Raw genomic sequence first — 16,008 nt, forward strand, 5'->3', positions numbered from 1 at the left:
TTAGTACAAATACTTAGATAATTCTGCTACTTTTTAAATAACCTAGCTTACGTGTTACTATGATTTCTGGAATGAGCTGAGTGACACACACATGTGAAACATTCCATAAATATTTTTGTTCTTGTTGCTCACCTCTCACTTGGTGCAAATCCTTGCTCAAATGTCACTTTTTCAATGAGACCCACTGTGATGATGGTACTTAAAAAAGCCTCACAACACATCCTGCAGACTGCGGCTCTTCTCCCCACTCCACTCTTCTGCCCACTGCACTTAGCACTTTCTAATGGGCTATGATGGATTTCCTTATTTATTTGCTATGTCTATTTACTGTCAGTCTGTGCTTACTGAATGAACAAATATGTAAACCTCTCAGGGCAGGCATTGCTCAAGGGTTGAATCTGAAGTACCCAGAATAGTTTCTGGCAAACTTTAGTTGAATGACTGAATATATATTAAGAGACTTATTTTCATGCTAGAAGACCTCTGTCCTAATATATAATAGTAGTTTCTATGTATTTTATAGTTATTGATTTAAAAATGTGAATAAACTGCAAATGTCATTTTGTTTTGTGTTTTTATAGCTGGTTTTTCACACATTGCAGTTGCTAGCATTTACAGCCCTTGCTATTTTGATTATGAGATTAAAGCTGTTTTTGACGCCACACTTGTGTGTTATGGCTTCCTTGCTATGTTCCCGACAGGTAAGGTGTTCATTCTTGTGTAACTACACAATAGTAGCAAACTGCAGTTTAATTGCCATGACTTATCAAAGTAATCTAAAACATATTTATCTAACTTAAATAATTTAAACAGTTTGTTAACCATTCACTATTTAGTAAGAAAAGTGACTTCAAGTGGCTTTCAAAGTTTAGCCTCAGTTGTAACTGATTTTTTTGGGGGAGGGTACTGGGTGTTGAACTCAGAGCTTCTGCTTGCTAGGCAGGTGCTGTGCCCATTGAGTTACTCCCTCCATCCCTTTTTACTTTAGCTATTTTTCGGATAGTATCTGTTTTTTATGCCCAGTCTGGTCTAGACCGCATCCTCCGATTTATGCTTCCTGTGTAGCTCGGATGACAGGCATGCTCTTTTTATTGGTAGAGATGAGGCTATCATGAACTTTTTTGACTAGGCTGGGCTTGAACCACTATCCTACTGAGTTCTGCCTCCTGAGTAGCTGGGATTACAGGCATGAGCCATTATGCCTTTCCTGTAAGTGATATTTCTATGATTCTGCTAGTATCACATCCATAAACATAGTCTTTTGGAGTTGAAGTTTATGCAAGAGTTTCCTAACCCACAAAAACCTCCCGATAGTACCTATCCAATACTGAGTAGATGCAGAGTTAATTCCACCAGTATAGTCCTGTTGGGTCAGAGAAATCCTAAGAAAAGTTGTCAATTTTAGGATTCCCTTACTATGTCTAATATACAAAATAGCTACTTAAATTAACTAGAATTTTGGTACTTCTAGAAATGCCTTACTTAGTTTTGGTTATTGAATCTGGTGTCTGAAAATACCTTAATACCTGTTTTCCAGAGAGGAATATACATATCAATACTAATTTGGTTTCTCTAGTATCCAAGATATTCATAAACAGCAACCAGACATTAAATGATTTGCTTCAAAATTGTAATTTACTGTCTTAACCCTAATTTTAAATCAATTTTAGAGGGATCAGGTTTTCCTTCCTTAATTATTTTGAAAGGAGAGAAAGCTCATTTTTAACTGGGTTCAGTAATTCTAACATACTTGTGGGTTTTAAGCAATAGGTAATGGTAATTCTGTGTATTTGTGTACCAATATCAGAATGTAATCACCTTGATTTAAGTGTTAGGTGATAATTTCATTTTGACCCTATATATAGCACTCCTCATACAAGAATTATAAATAAATGGGTTTTTTTTCATTTCAGCTCTTTGGCTGGCTTTTTTGCAGAGTTAATTTTGACAATGTTATCTTTGGCATTCTAACATTGATGTCATTACAAGGTTGTATAAACCTCCATAATCAATGGAACATAATAGGAGAATTTACTAATTTGCCTCAGGAAGAACTTATACAATGGATCAAATACAATACCAGGCCAGGTATGTAGCTCTTTAGTTATGTGTGTAGTTAGTTTTACACACATAATATACACATACACACAGAGCTACCATTTCATATGTGTGTATATGTATGTATGTTTGTATACGGATGTTCTCTGGCTTACACAGTTTGACTGACAATTTTTTTTTTACTTTACAATGATGTGGAAGCAATATACATTCAGCAATAAGAAACTGTGCTTGGACTTTTGAAGTACCATCTTTTCCCAGGCTAGCCATGATACTCGTATGTGATGCTGGGCTGCTATAGAGAGCTACAGCTCCTAATCAGCTGTGCATCTCAAGGGAAAATGACCGACACCCTACAGAGTACTATGGGTTATTAGCATTTTATAGATGTTGTGTTTTCATTCAAAGTTATATTTAGACTAATGAACCAATAAAGAAATGGGCATGTGAACTAAACAGAACTTTCTCAAAAGAAGAAATTCAAATGGCCACAAAACACATGAAAAAATGCTCACCATCTCTAGCAATAAAGGAAATGCAAATTAAAACCACACTAAGATTCCACCTCACCCCTGTTAGAATAGCCATCATCAGCAACACCACCAACAACAGGTGTTGGCGAGGATGCGGGGAAAAAGGAACCCTTTTACACTGTTGGTGGGAATGTAAACTAGTACAAACACTCTGGAAAAAAATTTGGAGGCTACTTAAAAAGCTGGACATCGATCTACCATTTGATCCAGCAATACCACTCTTGGGGATATACCCAAAAGACTGTTACTCCAGAGGCACCTGCACATCCATGTTTATTGCGGCACTATTCACAATAGCCAAGTTATGGAAACAGCCAAGATGTCCCAGCACTGACGAATGGATTAAGAAAATGTGGTATCTATACACAATGGAATTTTATGCAGCCATGAAGAAGAACGAAATGTTATCATTCGCTGGTAAATGGATGGAATTGGAGAACATCATTCTGAGTGAGGTTAGCCTGGCTCAAAAGACCAAAAATTGTATGTTCTCCCTCATATGTGGACATTAGATCAAGGGCAAACACAACAAGGGGATTGGACTATGAGCACATGATAAAAGCGAGAGCACACAGGGAGGGGTGAGGATAGGTAAGACACCTAAAAAACTAGCTAGCATTTGTTGCCCTTAATGCAGAGAAACTAAAGCAGATACCTTAAAGCAACTGAGGCCAATAGGAAAAGGGGACCAGGAACTAGAGAAAAGGTTAGATCAAAAAGAATTAACCTAGAAGGTAACACCCACGCACAGGAAATCAATGTGAGTCAATGCCCTGTATAGCTATCCTTATCTCAACCAGCAAAACCCCTTGTTCCTTCCTATTATTGCTTATACTCTCTCTACAACAAAATTAGAGATAAGGGCAAAATAGTTTCTGCTGGGTATTGAGGGGGGGAGCGGGAGGGGGTGGAGTGGGTGGTAAGGGAGGGGGTGGGGGCAGGGGGGAGAAATGAACCAAGCCTTGTATGCACATATGAATAATAAAAGAAAAATGAAAAATAAATAAATAAATAAATAAAATGAAGCATTTTATGTGCTTAAAAAAAATCAAAGTTATATTTAGAATGCTTAGTTATATTTGGAAGAAAATATTCAGTTATTTCAGTAGATATAAATAAGTTACCTTATGTTTATTACTGATTTTATTGTGCTGATTAAAAATGATAATAATCTTCACAATTATAGAAACATTTACCATACAAAAGTGTCATTTGGTTTTTTGGCCTCCAAAGAGACAAAACAGAAACTGAAACCAGACAGTAGATTTGATGTATTCTTAGTTATGACTGAAGTTATACCTGCCATTACTCTAAAATTACTACTAACAAGTAACGAAATGATTTGATGAAATGTATAAATGATATAAACTCAAATAGCAGCCAGGAGAACTAAACCATGAATATTTAAAGATGATCCGAAGAAAGGCAATTTTCTTCTGTTACATTCACATGACTGCAATTCACAACACACAAAAATCATTTTAAAAAATGTACCATAATACTTGCCTGCTTTTGTGGTACTGGGGATTGAACTCAGACTGCATGTGCTAGGCAAACCCTCAACCACTTGAGCCATGACCCAAGTCTTTTGGAGTTTTAGGTTTTTTGTGTGTGTTAACTTGATTTTTCAGATTGATTTCCTGTTGGGCCTTGGACTATGATCTTCCTACCTCCATCTCCCTAGTAGGTAGGATTACTGGCATGAGCCACCATGCCCAGCTGAGACTTGACTTATAACAATCTCAAAGTCCCTAGCACTTTAAATTCTTTAATTTTGTAACAGCGTATGGATTTTACATTCTCTCTAGTCCTGCATGTTTTTATAACACTGGCCTTAGCATAGTGCTCAAGTATGGCAGGCAGCTATAATGTAGTGGCCAAGAGGGTGAGCACTGAAACTTTGCACTTCTGCAATCTTGGGCAAGGTATTTCACTTCTGGGTCTCTGCCTCTTCATCTACAAAATAAGAAAAACCTGGAACCTACCTCATAAAGTTGTGTAAATTCAATCACTTACTTCTTGTAAAAATAAAATATTGAGTATAGGTCCTAGCACCATTATAACAAAAAATAGCTATTATTATAATAGTACACAACAAATAAATATTGAATAGATAAAAAGAATGATGTCAATAGTTATTATTTAAATCTGCTTCATTTTTCTTAATTTGAACTTAAATACTATAGATAAATTTAACTTTGGTTTTCTTTTATTAAACTTTAGTTTCATTTTATTAAAAAATGTAATCTTATTTTTCAGATGCTGTTTTTGCAGGTGCCATGCCTACAATGGCAAGCATCAAACTATCTACCCTTCATCCCATTGTGAATCACCCACACTATGAGGACGCAGACCTGAGGTGAACAGCTCTGGAATCTGTCACCCAGATTCATGTGCTGCTTGCTAGTAGTTTTTAGGAATAGGGAAAAATTTACACACACACACACACACACACACATGCTTTCACCCTCATATCCATGCTTTAAAATTTTAATAATTATTTAGAAATGAAACATGTACTTGTTTCCTCCCTACCAATCTTAATAAACCTCTGAAGAATGAAAAAAAAACAAATATGTGTGTGTGTGTGTGTGTGTGTGTGTGTGTGTGTGACTGTGAGAGAGAGAGTTGACTCTAATAAAACTGCTAAGTGGAAGGAAGCAGGACACATGTTACTCATAGGCATAGTTTGCTCTAAACTTCGAAAGCCTCTCTGCCTGTTTTAACAAACTTTCTAGATCTTTTTGGTAGCAATGACTAGTCTTTTTTAATAGGTAGGAAAAGTACATGAAATTTGCCATATTATATACTTTTATGAAAATTTCAGGTATTTTGATAGCTGATTATAAAAACTCTAGTCCACTGAGATCTAAAAGTTTTGTTTTCCTTATTTGGTTTTAAAAATTATTTTGATCCATCTATTGTCAAGGTCACCTCCTGTTCTTAATGGGTTATTGGCCTTTTGTTAAAAGTAAAATTTTAAATTTTTTAAAGTTTTATGTCTAGGCATTTATGCATGGGCATCCCAATATGCTCCAAATCCTAAGTAATATTTAATGCATAAATGGTAATTTGTTCATAATTTCATAAGAACCCAGTTTAAGGCCACATCTCTTGTACCATAATTTGGTGATCACTGCTGCTTCTCAAGTTCTGGAAGGCACTTCTACCTGCTCTGATACCCTAAATGCCTATTGTCTAAATATCCTATTTGTTATATTCAGCTTCAGTTCATATATTTAACAAGACATATATGCAAAATTCAAACTGTTGCAAGCTTTTAGCACATTCAAAATACATGCAGGGATGTAAAAACTCTTATATCAAAAATAATTTATGAGCCATGTGCTGGTGTCTCATGTCTATAATCCTAGCTATTGGGAAGCTGAGACCAGGAAACTTGAGGTTTGAGACCAGCCCTGACAAGTAACTTGTGAGACTCCCATCTCTAAAATAACAAGAATAAATGAACTGGAGGTGAGGCTTAAGTGGTAGAGCACCTACTTTGAAAGCATGAAGCCCTGATTTCAAACCCCAGTCTTAGCAAAGAAAAAGTGATAACTTTTGTTCCTTTGGATCATCTATATCAATATACCATCCAGTGAGGTTTAGATTTAAAATTGCTAGAAATTTTTATTCCATTCTCATTTATTTAAAAATGTTTATAATCCTTGTTGTTTACATTTAAAGGGCCCGAACAAAAATAGTTTATTCTACATATAGTCGAAAATCTGCAAAAGAAGTGAGAGATAAATTGTTGGAATTACACGTGAATTATTATGTTTTGGAAGAAGCATGGTGTGTTGTGAGAACTAAGTGAGTAATAATACTATGCCATATGATGCAGTATATTTTAAGACACAAATATTTCACTTTATTGCAGTAGTTCTGATTTCTTTTTACTATTTTTCTTAGCATACATTAATAGCATAAGGGGCTTTCATTGTGGTAATTCCACAGATATGTACAGTGTACTTTGAACAATTTATCCCCTCTGTTACATTCCCTTCACCCCCCCATACCTCCTCCTCCTTTTTCAAACAATGTTTGATGAGTTTCATTATGTTGTCTTTATATAGATAACATACTTCAGTGTCCTGATTCTTTAATACTTTTTATTTTAAATAAATTCCATTAAAATATTACCCTGGCATTTTAGTTAAAATCATATTATCTATAAAAGTAAAGTTATCATTTAAATAGAATCTAATTTCAAAAAATTATCATTTTTAATCATGATTTTTAAAATTTAATTTAACATCTTTTTTTCTTTTCTTTTTGTGACAGTACTTCTACCCTTACCCTTGCTAGGCCAGTGTTTTGCCATTTGAGCCATGCCTCCAGCCCTAATATCTTTTTTATTAAATTTATTTTTTACATAAAAACATAAAACTTATGTATCTTAATGAGGTAGCATGTTTTGGTATGTGTCTACATTGTGTAATGTTTAAATCGTTTTTCATAATTTTTCAATGTTTCTGAGAACTTCTGTTGTCTGAAATACAGAATATAATATTCTAAGTGAAGTATTAACATTCTGCTACTACAGTTGAATAATATTGGATTTATAAGACTTAAGATAAACATTTCTCATAATTCAAAGTGACATGATAAGAAACAAACATTACTCAGGTAAAATTTTTGAACTTTGAATCTTTAAAATAAAAAAAATTAGGGTATTTAACGGGTCTCTTGAGGCTTTTGTTTAGACCCCTGAGTAGAGATATCAGCTGCTACACATGACAGCAGTCACTGACAACAAGTCAGTTGCCAAGTACAACAGCAATGAGAAATTGACAATCAGAAGAACAAAACAGATTCCAGAGTCACTACAGTGCATTATCTAGTGTCCAGTTATCAGATGTGCAAAACCTGGGAAAGCATTACCACCTCTCTGAAATAAAACTTAGGAGAAACTGATTAAACAGGCCCAGATGTAGCTGCCAGACTATAAATAAATAAAGCATTAAGAGAAACATTTTATAATGTTCTAAGAATTAAAGGAAAACAGGATATCAATGAGTGAAGTATACAAAAATGTAACAGACATAAGAACACCCTCCCCAAGAGAAATTCTAGAGCTGAAATAATTGAAATGAAAATTCTCTAAATGTGCTCAACAACAGATTTTAGATGAAAACAGAAAAAAATAATGGGTTTTAAAATAGATTAAGAAAAAGCAGCCAATTCAAAGAACAGGGACAAAAAAAGATTGAAGAAAAATTGCAGAGACCTGTGTTACATTGTTAAGTAGTTCAATACATCAGAAGTTCTATACCCAAAGAAATGAAAAGAAAAAATGACAGAAAAATACCTAAAGAAATGTTGGCCAAAAATTTCTTAAGTTTGGCAAATGCCATTCAAATAGACATCAACTGAGCTTAGCAAATTCAACTCAGATAAGCGCCCCCCAAACCAGAACAAGGTACATCCTAGACTGGTAAAAGCAAAGATAAGGAGAAAATGTTGAAAATAACAAGAGAAAAAAAAAAAAAAACCATGGTAAGCATCTGACTTCTTATTAGAAATAGTGGATATCAACAAACATTGGAATGATGATTTAAAGTGCTAACAGAAAATGTCTAAATTACTGTAAATTAAATAATATGCTCAAACTCATAGATCAAAGATAAAAATAACAGAGGAAATTACAAAATACTTGAATGAAAATAAAAACATGGCATATCAAAGTATGTAGAATACAGCCAAAGCAGTACTTAGAAAGAAATTTATAATTTTATTTATGTGACACAAGTAAACTGGGTGTGGTAGTACATGCCTATATCCCCAGTTAGCAGCAATTATTAAATTGATCTCAACTATAATTTGAAAGCATAAGCCACCAAGACCATCAAATGGGTTTTAATTCAGGGATGCAAGAATGGTTTAATAGGTCATGTTAAGGAGAGGGCACTAGTGAGAAGGGGAGGGTAAGTGAAGAAAGTAAAGAGGGTGAATATGGTGGATGTACTTTCTATACAAGTATGAATATGAACCATTGAAACCTATTGTTACCATAAGAAGGAGAATTGGGTAGGAGGGAGAATAATGGAGGGAATGAACCAATTCAGGGTAGAATACATGTATATATGGAAATGTCACAGTGAAACCCCCTGTATAACTATCACAAACTAACAAAAATGTTTTTTAATAAAAGAAGGACAGGGAGTTAAAATGATAAAACAAGTCCTGTCCAGGGGTGGATACAGTGGAATGGGGGAGGGCACAAGGAAAGGATGAAGGAAGACAAATATGATAGTATTTTGTATTTTATGAAAATAAAACAAACCTGTTGAAATTTTCTAAGAAAAGGGGAAGAAGGGATAAAGGAGAAAGATAGAGGGGGTGAATTAAGATATATTGTAAGCACTTAAATATGTGTTCAATGCACTCTGTACAACTACTATAATAGGCCGATAAAAAATAAAATAAATTTTTGCAAAAAGTCAATGACTGTGTTATAAACTTTTAGAATATGTTATTGGTATGTTTTATGTATTAACTTCATATAAATGTATCTATGAACAACTTAAATTTTATATGAAACTTGTGATGTTTTCCCTAAAAAAAAAAAAGAATGATTTAAGCTCACCATATCAATATAATAAAGACAAAATCTATGTGGCCATCTCAATAAACACAGAAAAAAATTAGATGAAATTAAAATCCCACTTACGATAAAGCTCCCAGAAAGTAATAAATAGAAAAATATTTATTCAATGTGATAAAGGATATCTATGAAAAACCTGTAACTATCATCATACTTAATGGGGAAGGATAGAATGCTTTCTTTCAGTGATCTGGATCAAAGCAATGATATCTTTGCTTCCCACTTCTATTAAACATGGTATTGGAAATGATCAATGTAAGAAGCCAAGGAAAAAATAAAAAGCATACAGATTGAAAGGATAGGAAAAACACTGAATTTGTTTATAGTTAACATGTTCATGTAAATTAAAAAGTATAATTAATTCATTTTAAAAATTGATAAAACCTAGCAAGTTTTACCACTATCTCAGAAGAAACTATCAATACTTAAAAATAATTGTATTCCTATATATAAGCAGTAAAAAAAGGAAAATCAAATTAAAACTAAGTTCCATTTCTATTATTATTTAAAATATCAGGAATATACTTAATGAAACCTAAACAAGATCTGTACACTAAAAACTATAGAATATTGCTGAGAGAAATTTAATTTATTAAAAGAATACTGTTAATATGTTCTCCCTACTTGACCTATTGATCATATTTTGTAGGCTTTGTCTCAGAAATTCCAAACTGATTCTGAAATTTATATGGAAATGCAACAGATGTAGAACAGCCAAGCAATTTTATAGAAGAATAACGGCAAGGGCTGTTAAGATGTGATTAAGCTACAGAAAACACAGCAGTGTGGCATTGCCATAAAATAGATGAATACAACAAAAAAGGCACTCTTATATGCCTATATGATATGCTTGTATGCATAATTGACTTTTAACAAAGAGGCAGAGTAATTATTAAGGAAGCTAGAATGTTTTCCAACAAACTGTGCTAGAAAAATTAGACTTTTATATGTACATGCCAAAATAAAATCTTCACATCTTTAGGTTTTAAGTAGGTTACAGACCTAAACAGAAAAGTTAAAAGCATAGACTAGTTGGAGAAGAACCAGAAGAAAATCCTTGTGATCTTAGTTTAGGAAAGAATTTCCTTGTTAGAATGCAAACAAGGATGCATTCTTGGATGGTAGAGGACATGATTGCGATTTGAACCTCATCAAAAATCAAAACATCTCCCTCACTTTCATTAGGAGAATCACAGAATAAGCCACAGACTGAGGAAATAACTGCAGACTCGAAACTTCTACTTTCATACAAGATGGATTTACCCTCCCACCTAAGAACAATAACAACAAAACAAAACAGACAAAATATGTGACAATGCAGTTTTGAAGACTGGACATCAGGTGATGGAAACAGAAACCAAATTGTGTTAAAACATGTGTTTACAATTGCTAACTGTCTTCAGAGTGTCCAGGTCAGAGCAAAATGGGAAAATCTGTGAAACTTAGCGGGAAACCAAGAAGCTGTTAGGACAGCAGACCACAGAGAGAGACCAAATGCAGGAAAGAACTTGTCCCATGTGTGATATTTGCCTCCTGAGCATTCAGCAGAATAATTGTCAGTTCGTGTATCTGAGGAAGCCACCTGAGTCTATGGAAAGAGCCACAGGGCTGGCAAACCTCATAGTTCATGGGCACTGGAGATGGCACTAAGAAAGGTGTTACTCAGTAGGAAGAGTGATTAGCTCTAGAGGAAGCGTTTCTCTGATTCCACTTAACAAATCTTAAAAGTAAAACTCAAAAGCACCAAAGTATTTCTAAAGAGAAGAAAACTGTAGAGTATCTACAGAAATGCAAAAATATCCAGTAACGCTGTGCCAACAACAAAAATGCAGTAACAAATGGCAAAACTCACAACATCTGATACTTAATGACTGTCAGTTATGTAAAATAGCAGGAAAAGAGCTCCATAATGTGGGAGAAAAAATCATCAAATCAAAACTGGGATACATGTTAGAATTATTCCATATGTCCAGAAAGTTAAAGACATGGAAGACATTTTCAAATTTCATCTAATGAAAATTATAGGTCTGAGATGAAAAATGCATTGGACAGAATTAATGACAGATAAATGGAATAAGAAAAGATTGATGAACCTGAAGATGTAGCAGTAGCAACGATAAAGAGCATCAGCATCTATGGTATAACTTCAAGTAATTTAATATACATACAATGGGAGTGCCCATAAAGCAAGGGGAGGAGAATATTTGAGGCAATAATGGTATAGATTTTTCTAAAGTTCATGAAAACTATAAACAAAAAAACTATAAAACAAAAAAGATCATAGACCCCAACGAAGAAGAACGTGGAAAAAACCACACCAAAGAACATCATAATTTTCTTCAGTCTGTGATCAAGAAGTCTTAATGGCTGAGTAAAACTTCATTGTGTGTGTGTGTGTATATATATATATATATACCACATTTTTCTTTGTCCAATCATCTGTTGATGGCATACTCAGCCATTAAGAAAGATGAAATTCTGTCATTTGCTGGAAGATGGATGAAACTAAAGATCATCATATTAAGTGAAATAAGGTGGACATAGACAAGTACTGCATGTTTTCTCATCTGTGGAAGGTAGGAGTAAACAAAACAAACGAAAAACCCGAGGTCATGAAAGTAAAATGGAGAAAACTGTTGAGGTGATGAGGGGGGAAGAGGTAATGGGGTGGATATGATTAAAGTCCATTAGATACAAGTATGGAAATATGATAAAACCCCTTACTATGTACAATTTAATATATGCCAATTTAAAAAGCAGCCAGAAAAAGAATATGTGTAGTAGAACAGATATGGAGTTGTCAACACATTTCTGCTCAAAAACAATGCAAAAAAAAAAGACAGTGGAGCAAATCTAGTTTATTCAAAAAGTAATTTTAAAAAATATGCACCTTTTTTAAAGCAGTACTAGGTGTTGAACTCAGGGCTTTGAGCCTGTTAGGCACAATCTCTACTGCTTGAACCACACCTCCAGCCCTTTGTAGTTCTGGTTATTTTAGACATAGGGTCTCACATTTTGTCCAGGTCAGTCTGGACCATGATCCTCCTATTTAAAGCTCCTCCCCATCCCTGGGATGATGGGCACACAACACCACCCTTACCTTTTTGATTTCAGACTCCCAGCTGTTCGTTAAGATGGGGTCTTATAAACTTTTTCCCCGGGCTGGCCTTGAATTGTGATCCTTCTGATCTCAGCCTAGTTTACAGGCATGAGCCACCAGCACCCAGTTTGCATTTCTTATTAGTGTATATTAATTGTGAAAAGGGATTACATCATGGTGTTTTGTAATGTATATCTTGTACATTGATCAGACTAACCTCATTTGTTGCTCTCACTTTTCCCCATCCACCCTACCCCCCCTCATTTTTCCAGAGCTTTCAGTAAGTTGCCTTGTGCCTCCTTGATACATAGACATAATGTATTTCAGTATTGTTCACCCTACCATCAATCTTTTTCCCTCTCCCCTCCCCCCTAAACTCCCTCCCCACACTGTACCTCTGTTATACTCATGTTTTTGCGTATATGTATGTGGATAGATGATATATAGATAGATTGATAGATAATTTTTTTCAGTGTAGATTCTGCATATGAGGGAGAACATGGGACTTTTTTTATTGTTTTATTATTCATATGTGCATACAAGGCTTGGGTCATTTCTCCCCCCTGCCCCCACCGCCTCGCTTACCACCCACTCCACCCCTCCCTCTCCCCCCAACCCCCTCAATACTCGGCAGAAACTATTTTGCCCTTATCTCTAATTTTGTTGAAGAGAGAGTAACAGCAATAATAGGAAGGAACAAGGGTTTTTGCTGGTTGAGATAAGGATAGCTATACAGGGCATTGACTCACATTAATTTCCTGTGCGTGTGTGTTACCTTCTAGCTTAATTCTATTTGATCTAACCATTTCTCTAGTTCCTGGTCCCCTTTTCCTATTGGCCTCAGTTGCTTTTAAACTATCTGCTTTGATTTCTCTGCATTAAGGGCAACAAATGCCATCTAGTTTTTTAGGTGTCTTACCTATCCTCACCCCTCCCTTGTGTGCTAAAGCTTTTATCGTGTGCTCAAAGTCCAATCCCCTTGTTGTGCTTGCCCTTGATCTAATGTCCACATATGAGGGAGAACATATGATTTTTGGTCTTTTGAGCCAGGCTAACTCACTCAGAATGATGTTCTCCAATTCCATCCATTTACCAGCAAATGATAACATTTCGTTCTTCTTCATGGCTGCATAAAATTCCATTGTGTATAGATACCACATTTTCTTAATCCATTCATCAGTAGTGGGGCATCTTGGCTGTTTCCATTACTTGGCTATTGTGAATAGTGCCGCAATAAACATGGGTGTGCAGGTGCCTCTGGAGTAACCTGTGTCACAGTCTTTTGGGTGTATCCCCAAGAGTGGTATTGCTGGATCATATGGTAGATCAATGTTTAGCTTTTTAAGTAGCCTCCAAATTTTTTTCCAGAGTGGTTGTACTAGTTTACATTCCCACCAACAGTGTAAGAGGGTTCCTTTTTCCCCCGCATCCTCGCCAACACCTGTTGTTGGTGGTGTTGCTAATGATGGCTATTCTAACGGGTGAGGTGGAATCTTAGTGTGGTTTTGATTTGCATTTCCTTTTGCTAGAGATGGTGAGCATTTTTTCATGTGTTTTTTGACCATTTCAAGTTCTTCTATTGAGAAAGTTCTGTTTAGTTCACTTGCCCATTTCTTTATTGGTTCATTAGTTTTGGGAGAATTTAGTTTTTTAAGTTCCCTATATATTCTGGTTATCAGCTGATGTGTAGCTGGCAAATATTTTCTCCCACTCTGTGGGTGTTCTCTTCAGTTTAGAGACCATTTCCTTTGATGAACAGAAGCTTTTTAGTTTTATGAGGTCCCATTTATCTATGCTATCTCTTAGTTGCTGTGCTGCTGGGGTTCCATTGAGAAACTTCTTACCTATACCTACTAACTCCAGAGTATTTCCTACTCTTTCCTGTATCAACTTTAGAGTTTGTGGTCTGATATTAAGATCTTTGATCCATTTTGAGTTAATACTGGTATAGGGTGATATACATTGATCTAGTTTCAGTTTTTTGCAGACTGCTAACCAGTTTTCCCAGCAGTTTTTGTTGAAGAGGCTACTATTTCTCCATCGTATATTTTTAGCTCCATTGTCAAAGACAAGTTGGTTATAGCTGTGTGGCTTCATATCTGGGTCCTCTATTCTGTTCCACTGGTCTTCATGTCTGTTTTTGTGCCAGTACCATGCTGTTTTTATTGTTATTGCTTTGTAATATAGTTTGAAGTCTGGTATTGTGATACCTCCTGCATTGTTCTTTTGACTGAGTATTGCCTTGGCTGTTCGTGGCCTCTTGTGTTTCCATATAAATTTAACGGTAGATTTTTCAATCTCTTTAACGAATGTCATTGGAATTTTGATGGGAATTGCATTAAACATATAGATTACTTTTGGGAGTATCGACATTTTTACTATGTTGATTCTACCAATCCATGAGCATGGGAGATCTCTCCACTTTCTATAGTCTTCCTCAATCTCTTTCCTCAGAAGGTTATAGTTTTCCTTGTAGAGGTCATTCACATCTTTTGTTAGATTTACACCTAGGTATTTGATTTTTTTTGATGCTCTTGTAAATGGAATTGTTTACATACATTCTTTTTCAGTTTGCTCATTGTTAGTGTATAGAAATGCTAATGATTTTTCTACATTGATTTTATATCCTACTACCTTGCTGTAGCTATTGATGATGTCTAGGAGCTTCTGAGTAGAGTTTTTTGGGTCTTTAAGGTATAGGATCATGTCGTCTGGAAATAGGGATATTTTCACAGTTTCTTTACCTATTTATATTCCTTTTATTCCTTCTTCATGCCTAATTGCTCTGGCTAGGAATTCCAGTACTATGTTAATAGGAGTGGAGATAGTGGGCATCCTTGTCTGGTTCCTGATTTTAGAGGGAATGGTTTCAGTTTTTCTCCATTAAGTATAATGCTGGCTGTAGGTTTGTCATATATAGGTTTTATAATGTTGAGGTACTTTCCTTCTATTCCTAGTTTTCTTAGAGCTTTTATCATGAAATGATGTTGGATCTTATCAAAGACTTTTTCTGCATCTATTGAGATGATCAAGTGGTTTTTGTCTTTGCTTCTGTTAATATGGTTTATTACGTTTATTGATTTTTGTATGTTGAACCACCCCTGCATCCCTGGGATGAAGCCTACCTGGTCGTGGTGAATAATCTTTTTGATGTGTTGCTGAATTCGATTTGCCATTATTTTGTTGAGGATTTTTGCGTCAATGTTCATTAAGGAGATTGGCCTATAGTTCTCCTTTTTGGAGGTGTCTTTACCTGGTTTTGGGATAAGTGTAATACTGGCTTCATAAAATGTGTTTGGCAGTTTTCCTTCCCTTTCTATTTCGTGGAACAGTTTAAGGAGGGTATCAGTTCTTCTTTAAAGGTCTCATAGAATTCAGCAGGGAATCCATCAGGTCCTGGACTTTTCTTTTTGGGGAGACTCTTGATTGCTGTTTCAATTTCATTTTGTGTTATAGATCTATTCAGGTGATTAATTTCCTCTTGGTTCAGTTTTGGATGATCATATGTATCTAGAAATCTGTCCATTTCTTTAAGATTTTCAAATTTATTTGAATATAGGTTCTTGAAGTAGTCCCTGATGATTTCCTGGACTTCCGTGGTGTTTGCTGTTATCTCCCTGTTTGCATTCCCGATTCTACTAATTTGGGTTTTTTTCTCTCCTCATTTTAGTCAGGTTTGCCAGGGGTCTATTGATCTTGTTTATTTT

General features: G+C 35.1%; 1 protein-coding gene across 6 annotated transcripts in view; it reads left to right on the forward strand.

Annotated features, from left to right (window-relative positions):
• Dpy19l2 (dpy-19 like 2) overlaps positions 1 to 16,008 on the forward strand; it is a 139,526-nt gene that overhangs the window by 98,179 nt on the left and 25,339 nt on the right. For 4 of the 6 annotated variants that reach the window (XM_074065298.1, XM_074065302.1, XM_074065299.1 and 1 more), the window contains 4 exons: positions 582 to 701; positions 1,914 to 2,088; positions 4,851 to 4,950; positions 6,282 to 6,407. In XM_074065298.1, the coding sequence (XP_073921399.1) occupies positions 582 to 701; positions 1,914 to 2,088; positions 4,851 to 4,950; positions 6,282 to 6,407 (521 nt within the window). The remainder of the gene's footprint in view (positions 1 to 581; positions 702 to 1,913; positions 2,089 to 4,850; positions 4,951 to 6,281; positions 6,408 to 16,008) is intronic. The other 2 variants (XM_074065300.1, XM_074065303.1) reach the window with 2 other exon arrangements.

The sequence above is a fragment of the Castor canadensis genome, chromosome 2, assembly GCF_047511655.1.
Source record: "Castor canadensis chromosome 2, mCasCan1.hap1v2, whole genome shotgun sequence".
NCBI classification, from domain to species: domain Eukaryota; kingdom Metazoa; phylum Chordata; class Mammalia; order Rodentia; family Castoridae; genus Castor; species Castor canadensis.